We start from the raw sequence: 14765 nt of genomic DNA on the forward strand, positions 1-14765 counted from the left end.
CCTTCAATTAAAGAGCAGTCTGGAAGAGATGATATCAAATCATGCCGCGTAGATGAGCAAAACCAGCTGTCTTTGTTCAACGTCCTTATTTATGTTACCTGCAGACCTCCAGCAATTTAAAGGGTAACTACTGTTTTTTTTTTTTCAACCTGGACCCCTATGGTCCTATGTTTTTGTGTCTAAGTGACTGATGGGAACAACAATCTCTGACGTTGGTCCAGTATTAAGCGAGATGGCTGCAGCAGCAAAACAAGCTACAATGTAAGTTAATAGGGCAATTTGTCCAGCTTGTATTTACCTTCACTAAAGTGCTTGTTTGGCTGCTGACAGGCTCAGATTGATATTCTAAGTGTCTGACAACATTATGGAAAGGATTTTTAAGGAGGTCGACCTTTCTGTTAAAGAGTAAGATCCTTTTTTTAAACATAAAAACCTCCGTGAAATTGCATCCGCTAAACCCACCAGACTCCATGTAAATAAACTGTAATTTTAGCATCGTAAAATACGCTTCATTTACATGTGAAAATACAGTGGCGCTATACACGATAAAGGTATTGCTTTTTTAAATGGAGTCTGGTGGGTTTAGCACTAGCGACTTCAGTGCTGTTTCTGGTTAAACAGAAAGGTCTTAAAGAGGTTTTAAAGGTCTATCTCTGAAGGGATCCTTTCTATAATGTTGTCAGACACTTAGAATATTAATCTGAGCCTTTCAGAGGTAAAACAAGCACTTTTGTGAAGGTAAATAAAAGCCGCACAATTGCCCTATTAACTTACATTGTAGCTTGTTTCACCGCTGCCGACTGCAGTGATCTTCTTTAATACTGGACCAATGTCAAAGATTGTTGTTCCCGTCAGTCACTTAGACACAAAAACATAGGTTTATTGACTGGATCAGCGTGTTCTACGTACAGTTCTATGTAAGAGCAACACAGAAACTGAAAACTGCAGTGAGATTATGCTCTAACAGCAAAGGAATGTGAAGGGTACCAAGGGTGTCAACAGAAAGTTTGTACAGCAAGTTCACACATTTGTTATCTAACATGTCATCAAATGTGAATGTCACTGATGGCGAATGCGTTTGCTTTTACTTTGGCTGGTCATTCAGCTATTTTTCTAATTAGAAGAATTAGAGATTGACCTTTTAGCTTCGGTTTTGGTCGCAGAAACAAACTGGTTGTGCAAAAAGAAAACAGTTTTTAGGGTTATCAAACGTGTCTGGTCTTGTAAGAGGGTTTGTTCGTGTCAACCCACGCTCTTAAAGGTCCTGTAGGTAGGATTGTGAAAATCTAAGGGAGAATGAATGCGTGTGCATGAGCAGTGATTAGGCAGTTAGACACCCCCCCTCCCAGGCCCTGATTGGTACATCTGAACAGGGAGCTGTGGATTTATGCAAATCGCACTACAGGCCAGACTATACTACACTACACTACACTACAGGTGGTGCCAGAGGAGCTGGGTTTTTTTTTTTTAAATGACCTGCTTATATGTAGTTCTACTGGAACATAGGGTCAGTTTCAGCAAATATGACAGAAAGTTAGTTTTACAAGTCTTACCTACTACACCTTTTAAGGGAATCTATTTGTGTTTGTGTGCCACAGATAGGTGCCTTGGCTGTATCGATTGTGACCCTAATCCTCGGTCTTGGACTTGGTCTCGGATTGGACTTGCAGAAATGTCGAAACAAAGGTGTGGTCAGACACATAAATTTCTCTGCACTCACAAAAAATGTTTCACAGAACTGAAGAATCCGTTTTGCACGTGTTAAAACAAACCACCTCACCTCCTTGGTCAGACTCATATATTTCACAGTAATTATTGTTTATCTTCACCACAGCATTTGGCAAACCATGTGTCTCCCCTCTGCTCTTCCCTTTCACACTGACGCCACTTAACTTTATCATTTTCATGCCACGTCTTTCTGTAACAGTCATGCCCAAGTAATTCACATTTTAAACTTGCGGAATCTTTCAGTCACATTTAACGAGCTCTTTGCGTACAATGACCACGTAGTGGTGTGTAAGGGTTGCTGAGTGAAGCCAGTTGCTTTCCCTTACCTCAGATTGGTAAGATTTCTCCGTGTGGTTTCTATAAAAGTACATTTCAAAGACATTACACAGTGAAGCCACATTTGACTTCTATTGATCATTACAAACGTGCCTGATTCACACATGGAAAACACATCTAACTTTGTCACGAATAGCCTACCGTTCTCAAGACCCGCATCCTCATTTCTCATCATGCAATCTGGTTTGTCATAATAGCAGAGAGCTGAGTGGTGTGCTTAGTCGTCAGCCACGCATGTTGTTCGGCAGCTGTTTAGTAAGCACAGTATTGGACAAAGCAGCGCATGCCCTGGGGAGGGGTCACATAAAGACAGTAACTTCAAGTTCAGACAGTAACTTCAAAGCTCAGTAGACCAATTTTATCCTGTGGTCTGCTCGCTCCTGTGGTTTTAATTGGCTTATCTTCCTGTTGGGGCACAGACAGTGCTGACTCACACGAGGAACATTCTGTTTTGAAGAAAGGTCTGAGATTTTCGCTCTGCATAGGTTTCTGAATGACTAAGCAGCTGCAACATTTTTCTTGTTGATTTCACACTTTGTTATTGTTATCATCAAGAGCGCTGTCTTTCCTGCTTACAATAATCGTACCAGTGAGCTGAGTCAAAGTTGATTGAGGCATTCCACTGTGGAAGTTCACCTGTAGGACCGTTTTCATTTGGGTTTGGCCATTTTTATGAGTGTAGGAAAAGCCTAGAGGTTACGCAGCCAAACATGATTACACTGTGTCATGAATCAAGGTGCAGTGCACAACATGCAGTCCAGGTGCACCTTGCACTGTTCACCGAGGGAATGGTGGACAACGACCGGCCAATTTGTAGCTAAAGGCGTGTTGTGGGGCTCCAGGAGCTAATAGAAACAGGGTTGTGTCACATGTCACAGGTCATCATTGTTGGTCTGTTGGCTGCAACAAACAAACAAACAAAGACGAAGAGAAAAAATACATCTACGGTATCAGAAACAAGGCATCAAGATCTGGCAATTATACTCGAGTACTTGTTTTTGCCTGTTCAGTCTAAAACCAGTTGATACATGCATGATGGCTCCAGGTGTGTGCACACCTGTTTCATCTCATCTGTCCTTCAAATCTTGTTAAACCTGAATGTTGAACTTGTAGAACATGTATTGTCTTGTGGTAGTTACTCTAGGGTAGAGATATTGTTTGTCATGGTGAGCCTGCGTCCATGAGGCTGTTTTCAGTTTTGGCGGCAGAACAGAATCGGCAGATGATTCACACCTTGGTGTCACATGGCAATCTCACGTTACATCACATGAGAGATATGTCACTCAAAATGTGACACATGAGCTGTCCCTTGTGACAAGGCAAGAAATGATGACTACACACAGATAAGACAAAAATAAGATTAAAATCCAGCACCATCCGCGTAACATGTACGTACTGAACACATGATGTTGAGTCATGAAATTATAAGATTCAAGTTTCTTTTTAAAAACAAAAGTCACATGTGATGAGCTCAGGCTTCAGCCTACACACTTTCAGTCCTGCTTTGTTTCTTGTGTATATACATATATTAGTGCTGTCAGTTAAACGCGTTATTAACGGCGTTAATGCAAACCCATTTTAACGGCGTCAATTTTGTTAGCGCGAGATTAACGTTCTTTTTGGCCTAGCAAACTTTGTAGTTTGTTTCACATGCTGTTGCAACAACTAGTAACGTTAGAAAAACTACAACACCACACCGGATCTAGCTAGACCGGAAACAAAACAACAGGCACGCCGCACACACTTGTTTGGGCTTGCGAGCCGGTCAAAGAGTAGTACATACCTGCAAACTAGTCGGTTTTCGGCAGAAATCGCCATTTTGAATGGGGTCCGAGACCCGGTGCTAATACGGCACCGGTGCCTTAACGACCGTTATCTACCAGACCGAATAGCAACGCGGATTTCGGTGCCTTATTTAGGTGCCACTTAAATGCCTGCGCTTCTCTCTGATTCTCCGAAAACTGACGTTAGAGGGAACTGAAACATCGCAGCACGGGACGCTAGTTAACACTACACTACACAGCAGCAGGTAACGTTAGCCTACCGTTAGCTAGCAGCTGGAGTAAACACGGTTAAAATGCTGACAGCTAAACGGTGTAAAGTGTGACTGTATACCTCACCTCGCCAGCCTCGTGGTGCATTCAAAGTTACTTATACAGATAAGAAATTCTTCGCTTACGAGGATAAGTCAGATCATTGGCAGAGGTCATTTTACACCAATGAGGATATATTTATGAATGAAGACATTGATTTTAGCTAATAAAATACTTAAAACACTACACAGTGTACCTTTAATGCCTACGTCATAACATTATCACACTAAGGCTGTCATCTCAATGAAGTAATATCATCGAATAGGATATTTCTAGAAATAGTCTGAGCTATTTTGAGAGCCTTACATTGATGTTAAATAACGAATACTTTTTGAAAATGTAAATTATATTATAACCAGCGTAGAGTTTGTATCCACGGCTGCCATTCACACGTGGATGATCTGTAGGAGAGCTGCCAAAATAACCAGACAAAACATTAACAAAGGTGTTATCCCATCTTCCTCTTCCAGTCGTCCCCCACACGTCCTGCAGGACTCGATGCTACGAGCCCTATGACGACCAGACCCCCGGCTGCAGATGTGACCAGAGCTGTAACGCCAGCAACAGCTGCTGCTATGACTACCATGACATCTGCACCGTCCCCAGTGAGACACTTTTCTTTTGGTAACACGTTGTAACTAATCATAGCAGCACTACTAAATGGTAAATTGATAGTTAATTAAACATTAGTTAATAGTTATTTTACTGTTAACAAACAACGGAATGTTGATTTATTACTCATTTTCAAATTATTTTATCATTAGTTCAGTGTTTCTACATTAAGAAAGGTAGTTAATACTTTGTCAATGGTAAAGAATTGTTTTTTTTAAGCCATCTATAAACTAGGGATACAACAAATCCAGATTTTTGCGGTTCGGCCGAATACCGAATCCACTGGTTAAAATTCTGATTTTCCATTAAATCTCATTTTGGCAATCTATTTGATTATTTGCACACTGATCTAACGTTTATGGATGCTTTACAAAGTCTTTATTAACCATTAACAAGGTATTATATTCATCAGTTGCAACCCTATAATAGCCATCCAAATTATTTGATGGACAGTCCATGAACAATTCCTTAATCATCAACAAATGCTTATATAATATATAACATGTTATGATGTGAGCAACAATAAACTGTTAAAATAACATACATTATAGCATAACTAATAATAACACATGGAAAACACCTCTAACTTTGTCACCAATGACCTACTTTTGTTTTATTTTGAGCTGTGAACAGATACGAGCTATTTTTAAACTTCATGAAGAACAACATTCTTGAGAGATGCCGTCACATTAAATGGGCACCTGACATTCCAAAAATCACAAACACTTTTCACCTCTGAATTTGGTTACAAGCCAAAAATGATTACACCTTCTGGGTTGCATAGTGCAGTGTAGTACACTAACTCCATGATTGTTCACTGCAGCTGAGCAGTGGGAGTGCACGAAGCTGCGCTGCGGGGAGAAGAGGCTAACGCAGAGCAGATGTCACTGCTCCGATGACTGTCTGTCTGCAGGAGACTGCTGCACAAACTACAAACATGTCTGCCACGGTGAGAATGGGAACAGAGACGGGGAAAGAGGATAAGCGAGTGAGGTGATGGATAAAGATGAGATAAAATGTCACTTAGCTGACGCTTTTATCCAAAGCGACTTACAGTTGCTATATATGTCAGAAGCCGCACACCTCTGGAGCTACTAGGGGTTAAGTGTCTTGCTCATTGGTTGATGTATTGCAGTGGGAATTGAACCCAGATCTCCCACACTAAAGACCAAATTTTGAGAGCCAGAAAAAGACTTGCGTGGGTATGTTGTCTTGTTTTTGGCCTTTAAGACTTTGTTCATAGTTCCTTTCAGCATCTAGCCTAAGTGCATCTTGCGATTTCAAACCAGTTTATACTTTAAAAGGGATTATGCTGGACGGGGCTCAGTGAAGGATTTTTTTTTCATTGGTACAGTGTATTTACCGCCTGATTCATTTCTGATGCTTGTTCTGTAAGATATTGCAGTCTGGCTGCAGAGCTACTTAAACACAAATTTATCAGCTGCTGCTATGAACACCTCATTTTGCGTTTGGTATTTTTGGTTCAAGCCATTATGAGATTAAGATATCTGCCTGAGGGCATCACAAACAGCTGACTCTTTCAAGAAGGGCATAAATACATTTTGGTTACACTTTACTTGAAGGTATCTACATAAGTAGAGTGACATGACACTGTCATGAACGTGTCATAAACATTATGAACAAGTCATAAACGTTTATTCATTTGTTTTTTGTCATGATTAGTTAGGGTTAGAGTTAGGGTTAGGGTTCATGTGACATGATTATGTCATGTGTTCATGACAGTGTCATGTCACTCTTATGTAGATACCTTCAAGTAAAATGTTACCAAACATTTCTTATTAAGAAATTTTTTTGCTCCTCGTTTTACTCAGAAAGACTTTGGGATTACTTTTAATAATGAAAAGTCCTCCACAAATAACATGTATAATTATTAAAGTGAATTATTATTATTATTATATTGTCCACACCTTGTTGGAGCTCTCCTGGCTGATTGAAATGTGAATAAAACATTGGAAAAGACATCAGGTGTGTGTTGACCGTCAATTTTCAATGGTTATATTGTGAAATGTAATGGCGCTGTGTGTGTTTGCCACCCTGCTGTAGGAGAGAAAGAGTGGGTGGAGGACAAGTGTGAGGACCTTTCAACCCCCACATGTCCAGCAGGGTAAGAATGTCATGTGATGTGATTCATAATCAGAAATACAAGATTATAGATCGGACGAAATTAGATTGAAGTTATCATTAGTTTTAAGTTGAGAGTTATGAAACAATATTTTTCTTGCACATTGAGCAGTTACCAAATTTTCATTAATCACAGAATAAAGTTAAAGATAATGAGATGTGTTTCCTTGTTTGGGCCACGGAGGCGTTCAGAACTTTGAAGGTCTTGTTATTGTAACTACTTTTGGACAGTAATGGCTCCAGACTCCACATTTACAGTAGTTGCCTAACTGTGCATGCTACTGGTTAACCCTTTTAAGATGAGGAAATGAGGGGAATGGAATGTGCAATCAATCCAATGAAAAAACAAGTTTGAAAAAATCAAACAAACATCGATAAAGATCTTGATAAAAATGTTAAAACGTGGTTTCTTTAAATTGAGTTAGCAATGACCACATAAGCCATGCAGATTGTTATCCAGTATCAGCAACTGTATGTATTAAGTATAATTTTCTCTTTCCGATTAAATTCTTTCCCCCCTCCGTCACAGCTTTACGCAGCAGCCTCTGCTCCTCGTCTCTCTGGATGGACTGCGGGCTGAGTACCTGCAGACATGGAGCACTCTCATCCCTGTTCTGGACAAACTCAGTTAGTCTTAACCACATTACACTCTGTTCCACTTTTAATCTTCATGTCCCGTGGACAAAACCAGACCAAAGTCTTTTGGAAAACTAAGACACTCCTATGCACATAGACCTCTGACATGTCTGTTCACAGTGAAGAACCTAAAGGTTCCCCTTACATTCCACTTACAAATTCAACTTGTATTTCGGCCAGTTCTGAACAATTCAGATTTGCTTCCTTTCGAGCAGTCTTTGGTTACTCAGTAGAATTGTGAAAATCAACTGGGGGGAAATAAAACTTAATTCAACTTCATTCTACTACCATTCGACTATTCTAAGCGTTTCTTCACGGGGCTTTCAAAACTGCTCTGCCATCTCGCGATTTTGGGCTCTCCAGTGACCGGTAAGATTCTCATTACCAGGACCTGGATGTTTTTGAAAAACACTTAGTCAAATGAGTTTGTTATTTGGCCTCGAAGATGGTTCATGTCTTGGTGAAGTCCCTGAACTAAAGAAGCCTCTTGAATGAGAGATAAAAACGTCTTCCAGACCAAACAAACCTAGCTGAATCATCCCTTTGTCAGGATTCATTTTGTAAATACTGTGCAGAGCTCATGCATCATCCAGCTCTAAAATTATCTTTGTATTTATTTGTACTCAATGTGTGTGCAAATGTCTGTGTGTAAGTAAGAATAACTATGTGTCATGTCCTCTATAATGAATTTACCCAGCCCATGTGTACAGATGTTGCTAGTTTCAATAGATGCACATCCTTACATTTGAACTGGGTAACGCCACGTGTAGTAGGGCATATCAGGCGATTGACGCACATGCCCCTATAATGAAGATGAAGATGTCTTCAGAGGAAGTAGCAGCTAATGTGGTTTGTCTTCTGTTCTTCACGTCACAGAGGAGTGTGGAACCTCGGCACCGTACATGCAGGCAGCCTTTCCCAGCAAGACCTTCCCCAATCACTACACCATTGTTACGGTAAAGACATGTATCATACAGTATGCATAGATGAGCTTGTAGAGTATGCACATTCCATACATATGTGGAAGCTCTTGTGAAAAACTCCCATTTAGATTTTTGGTGGTTTTTATGTTTTCAAGTTATAGGAATGTGGCTTAAAAAAAACCTTTTCTCTAACCTCTAACCCTACATGCATCATTTGTAGCTGAATTGCAAGTAAAAACATTACTGTTATGTCATTGTTGGAGAGCTGCGAAGCTCAGCCGCTTTAATTTGCCCTTCCCAGTGTGGCTTAAGGCAGTGGTTTTCAAACTTTTTTCAACAATGTACTTTTGAGTTTTGAATTTATTGGAAGGATCGCCCCTTCAGATGTAGTATCTCATTTTTGGGGTGAACTGTCTCCAACAACAACATGTTCCTCTAGGTTGATTCATGTTAAACCTTGCGAGTATTTTTCATAGACATGAAGCATGTATGCACAAGCGAAGAAGTGCACACTCAGATGCTGTTGAGTGTCAAACTAAAGCTGTTTGTCAGACAGAAAGTCTCTGTTTTCCAGGGAATTCCCCTCAGAGAAACAACATGTTTACTTTTATTGACTAAGAGCTTGTTTGCAGCTTTTTCTATTTAGTTTTTTTTCCCCATTGTGACTTTGACTTACAAATCCGTCACAAATCAACTTCTACAGATGTATTCCATTGAGAAACTGGTTCCTATCCAAATAACGGTCACACCCTCTCCTCTCCTCTCCTCTCCTCTCCTCTCCTCTCTTCTCCCATCCTCTCAGGGTCTCTATCCAGAGTCCAACGGTTTGATTGACAACACTATGTACGACCCCGTGTTTGACGCCACCTTCAGTCTGTCCAGTCCTGAGAAAGACAACCCTGACTGGTACCTCGGACAGCCTGTGAGTCTGGTTCAGTTTGAGTCAGAACTCCACCCACCATCTTTTCCTAAACCTAACTGTCCCGCTCTTGTGCCGCATGTCAGTTAAAGGACAGTTCCGGCGCAAAATGAACCTAGGGGTTAATAACGTATGTGTACCTAGTCGACCGTTCTCTGGGATATGTTTTCATGCTAATCCAATGTGTCTCTAGCTTGAAACAAGCTACCGCAAACCGGTGATTAGCTTATAACGCTAGCCTTCGGGGCAGAGGGTAAAAGTAAAAAGAAATCTCTATTTCTATACCACTAAAATAGCACCACACTTCCACGGTAGCGTAATGAGGGTCCCTACATGTAAACCGAAGCATTGAGAACTTTGTAAGTCTACAGACAGTTTATTAAAAAAGACTATAAAAAGATTATAAAGACAGTAGCGTTTACGTATACAGGCAGGCGCCATCTTGGGAAAACGGCCAGTCGAACGACGAACGCCGTGCAACCAGTAACCAGTAACATAGCTCGAACACGGCGTTCGGCGTTTGACGACTAGCGTTATAAGCTAATCAGCGGTTTGCGGTAGCTTGTTTCAAGCCAAAGGGTTAGACACTAAAGGAGACTCTTTGCGTCAGTAACAAACGAAGGCACCTGACCAAGCGTCTCTTTTTGACGTGCTGGGAGTGAGAATGAGTTGTTTGTAAAAAGATTTTTCATTATGTACTTGTACCCTCTGACACTTGCGGAAAGGGACACATTTTGAGTTGTTATTATGCAATGGTTTGACTGGTCCGGCCCATTTGAGATCAAATTGGGCTGTACGTGGCCCTTAAACTAAAATGACTTTGACACCACTGAATAAAACTGTCATAATTGGTGAGATTTTGTAGAAGGCAGACTGTATAATGAGACCCTGGCCTGTGTGGATCTGTGCTGTTTGTCTTTGTAGATTTGGCACACAGCGAAGCAACAGGGGCTGAAGTCTGGGACTTTCTTTTGGCCAGGATCAGACGTCAAAATCAACGGAAGCTTTCCCAACATCTACCAACCTTACAACGGGTAAGACCGACACCCCTGTGTTTCAAAAGCATTCTGGGAAACCAGAATAGGAGATCCTGCTGGATGATTACCTGGTCTCCAAAGTTACTGGCTGTGCACCAATACCAAAAGAACAGGCAGTGCAATGTCCCATACAGTATAACGTGGCAATTTTAGATATAATTATTAAAAAAAATTTTTTTTTGAAGTCTGAGAAATTCTCATGTGCAATTTATATAATACTTCGCGTCCGTGTATCGATACACCACATTGCGACGGAAAATATTGCGACTCTATGCTCTATATAGTTTGCCCCCCCCCCCCCCCATGCCTAATAACAAAATCCAATAGCGGTAAAGCTGAGTATATAGTTTACACATCTGTACATGTTCATGGAACCAGGTTAACACAGTTTATTTTGCTAAAAGGCCAACATTGTGATATAACAGTATACCCTCAGTTAATCTCAGCACACACTTCCCGCGGCGGTGTTGTGTTGCAGATACGCTGGTCAGACAGTTGTCTTTCCTCCTGGCCGTCACTGCCATGGGCAGATTTGTAGACAATTGGCCCCCGGGCACAGACATCCATCCATTTTGCTTTTTTTTTTTCGTTATTTTGCATCGCTTTGTAGTTGTTTTATGTTTCTTTGTGGTCGGATGTTTAGTAATCCATCCAGCATCTCTGTAGCTCCCCAGTCAACAATGAAAACTGTTTAAACAGCACAGAGTGAACTGATGTTTTTTTAAAACGCTCAATAAAATCTCTTGCTTTTCAAACAGAACGTTCTTATGACTGGCTTGTTGTTGGCACATGCGTGAGAAAAAGGAATGCGAAATGTACTATTTCCTTAGAAAAATATTACCCAATTCACTGTCATTGTGAGAACTAGTATCTTGCAACACCGTTTCTTTCCATGGTAAAGGCAGAGGTGGTAATGTGGTAAAAGCTAGCAAGATTTGAAAGTGGCATCTCCTCTGGGCTGCGACCCACACACAGACGTGCACGAGCACCGCTGCGTCGCTGCGTCAGAGCAGAGCGCAGAAAAGTCCGCAATTTCTCTCATCAAAACGACTTCCTGTCTCATTCACCGGTAAGCAAACACCTAATATTATCATACTGAATGTTTCAAACAAATAATGTATGATCACTGTTTGCAACGTGGCGGCGAAGCGCATTGAGCTCAGGCTCGTACACAGGAGGGGTAGAGTACGCGCCACGGGGCGAGGAAGCGTTTGATTGGTTCTTTCCAAGCGGACCGCGAGGCAGTGATTGGTGGGCTTTTTTTTAACAGGATCACAGCAGCTACAGGTGACTGATCTTTTTTTCTCCTTTTTCAGAGCCCAGAAGTTATTTATTGCAGTCGGGGTGTAAAGACCATCTCAAACGATATATAAAAAAGTGTATATTGGAAATAGTTACCAACCCTGCCCTTAAGTAAGTATGGCAGATGTTGCAATAGTTGGTCAGTCCCCGATCAAATCACTAACAGTAACAAAAGTAGTTCAGAAACTATTTGTTTGAACTTACTTAATAAAGCTTTAGATGTGTCTACTGTAAATAAAGAAAAGAGAACTGGCTAGGATTTAGCGTTCATAAAATGCTGTAAATACATGTCAAGCTCAGTGTTTAACATGTTTTAAACTTTGATCCAAGTGAGATGTTGACACAATATTAATAAAAGGGCAATGCACTGATACAGGCCTGCGGATATTACATATAGTACTATCAAAGTAATAAAGTCATACCTGGATCTCTGCTGATAAAGTACTATACAATGCTGATTTTGCAACACAGGGATACAATTTTTTTTTTATCACTGTGTGGGATGAGGGACGTTAGTTTCGTTGGAAGTACAGATGTTCTTTATCAGCCCATGCCCTAAAGTCAGCACATTGGCACTCCTTCCTGCTTTAGTATCACTCAATAAAGGCATGTTTATCACTGTCTTTGATTCCAGTATTCCATTACTGCATTCACATCCTGGAAGTTCTGAGCAGTATTCTGTATTTACTCCTTCAGTTCATTTATCCAAACTGAGAGCAATCATAATCACTTACTGGCACAGAGGAAAGTCTCTTAGTCTTCCTCCAAAAGAGCCCTGTAATAATTTGTTTGGAATGAGAGCTCTTAAAGTGCCCATATTATGCTCATTTTCAGGTTCATAATTGTATTTTGAGGTTGTACCAGAATAGGTTTACATGTTTTAATTTTCAAAAAACACCATAATGTTCTACTGCACATTGCTGCAGCTCTTCCTTTCACACGCTGTCAGGTCTCTGTTTTAGCTACAGAGTGAGACCTCTTAACTTCTGTAACATCCAAGGGGGTAAGCTTTGCTTCAGAGCTCGAATCTCCTATGGCGCGCCATTTTGATGCTACAAAGCGGTCACCCCCCGTTAGCATTCCATTGACTGCCATTCATTTTGGCGTCACTTTGACAGCGAATAACTTTACATCTGAAGCGTTTAAAGACTCTATTTGTCCATTGTTTATTTCTAAAGAAACACGACAATGTATAAAAGGCTCCATTACCTTGTATCTCACGTTATGGCTCCGTAGCAGACGTTTTTGTAAAAATAGGCTAACGATTGTGTCATAACCACGCGACTTACTGTCGCATAGTAGAGGAATTACCGTATAGTACAGGAGAAGCTCGCAGGCAGTTTAGACTTACATTAGCTGTTTAAGTTTAATTACTAATGTTAACTAGCATTTTAGTTAGCAATAATTAGCCTGTGTCTATGTTATCTCCTTACATATACCTACACTCTCCGTCTCTGCAAGATTGGGAATGATTGAGATTTCTCTTGGCACAGCTACCAGAAGACTTCCAACTTTCAGACACGTTGCTCACGTCACATTTACGTTGTCTCTCTCAGTTGGAGGCTGCGCAGTAACGCTCAGCGCTCACCGGAAAAGTGCTTCTAAAGGCCTTCACTGGTCTCCGTCCAGAGCAACGGGATCTGTTGGTCCATTCTTATATACAGTCTATGGTAACATCTCTGTTGTCAGTCGCACATGCGCAGTAGCTAGGTAAGGATTACATGAGCTAGCTCCAACTTCAGCCTGTACAAGGCAGGATTAGCCGGGAGACTTCTTCTAAATGAGGGCACACTTCCAACTTTGCGTGGAATACCTGCAGAACAGGGACATGGAAGTAGTTCTATACAATTTATTTTGTAGATTAGGGTGAACTTGTGTGTGATGTAGCAGTGCTTTGCCATTGAGAATGCGCTAGCATGCTAACGGTTAGCCCCCTAGGCCCCTCATCTCGGCTAGTGACGTAGAAAGCCATGCAGATTTGAACAGCTTCAAAGTTTGTATGTGGAAGTACCAGAGACACAAAAAAACACCCCAAATCCCAGAAAAAGTGTTTATTTTCATAATATGGGCATTTTAAGGTCTTCTGTACTGTTATCAAACCAGAGGAAAGGAGTCCATCATTGCCAGAGAAAGGTCACGACTTGAATCAGATCAAATATCTGTACATCCCAAAACAAAACCAAGCAAGTTTTGATAACATGTTTTTAGGGTGGCTTGACACTATTTGTATCTACAAAAGGGGAGCCCGGCAGAAAAACCTTTTGGGAAACCACTGCACTAGTGTATACGTGTTCGAGTCAATGCTTCCCGCTCATTCATTGGTTGTCCCGCTTCCTATGTTCTGAGCGACTGAACCACCAAAGCAGACAGTGTAAACAATACGATAACAGCGAGTGCGTGGGCAGTATGTATGGAAAAAGTCGGTGATTCAAAAGATACTTGATACGTTCAACAGGCTGCCCCCGGTACATACCGGACACTAAAAAGAGTAGTTCAAAAAGATTTGTCTGTTCATTTTTGCCCATCGATACTGTTCGGTGTGAACTTAAGCAAACGCAAAAAATGCCGCGAAGTCACTTTTTCCATTTTGTTCAGACAAAAAAAAAAGATATGTTCACCACTGCCGCATCTCTCTCCCTCTGTTTTGGTATTTTTAGTAAAGTGCCTTTTGAAGAACGAGTATTCACAGTGCTGAAGTGGCTACAGTTGCCAGACGGTGAAAGGTTTGTGTATTCAATAAAGTGTACAGCAATTCGGCAAATGCCATAAAGTTTTGTTTGGTGCTAAAGTAAAAAAAAATAAATTTAAAAATGTTTTCCTCCAGACCAGATTTCTACACTTTGTATCTGGAGGAACCTGATAAATCTGGACACAGCTACGGACCTGTGAGTGGAGGGGTAAGTTCACCTGATCACTGATCAGATCATGACTCGAGAGCTAAGAAAAGAAATGAATCAGTGAGTTAAAGTGCCCATATTATGAAAAAATCACTTTTTCTGGGATTTGGGGTGTTATGTTGTGTCTCTGGTGCTTCCAC

The 14765-nt window shown here is 41.0% G+C and overlaps 1 protein-coding gene and 1 long non-coding RNA gene across 2 annotated transcripts in view; one reads left to right on the top strand and one right to left on the bottom strand.

The window, feature by feature from the left end:
* LOC116055710 (venom phosphodiesterase 1) overlaps positions 1-14765 on the top strand; it is a 45495-nt gene that overhangs the window by 2889 nt on the left and 27841 nt on the right. Inside the window, exons 2-11 of the mRNA XM_031307709.2 lie at positions 1599-1686; positions 4628-4762; positions 5593-5718; positions 6834-6894; positions 7441-7538; positions 8424-8503; positions 9273-9392; positions 10314-10423; positions 14386-14451; positions 14553-14625. Coding sequence (XP_031163569.2) covers positions 1599-1686; positions 4628-4762; positions 5593-5718; positions 6834-6894; positions 7441-7538; positions 8424-8503; positions 9273-9392; positions 10314-10423; positions 14386-14451; positions 14553-14625 — 957 coding nt within the window. The remainder of the gene's footprint in view (positions 1-1598; positions 1687-4627; positions 4763-5592; positions 5719-6833; positions 6895-7440; positions 7539-8423; positions 8504-9272; positions 9393-10313; positions 10424-14385; positions 14452-14552; positions 14626-14765) is intronic.
* Positions 2584-4672, bottom strand: LOC118493407. The gene is made up of 2 exons (XR_004895357.1): positions 4514-4672; positions 2584-2957 (listed from the first exon to the last, which is right to left on the bottom strand). It is a non-coding gene; the product is annotated as an uncharacterized LOC118493407 (long non-coding RNA).

This window comes from Sander lucioperca, chromosome 16 (genome assembly GCF_008315115.2).
Source record: "Sander lucioperca isolate FBNREF2018 chromosome 16, SLUC_FBN_1.2, whole genome shotgun sequence".
In the NCBI taxonomy this organism is placed as follows: domain Eukaryota; kingdom Metazoa; phylum Chordata; class Actinopteri; order Perciformes; family Percidae; genus Sander; species Sander lucioperca.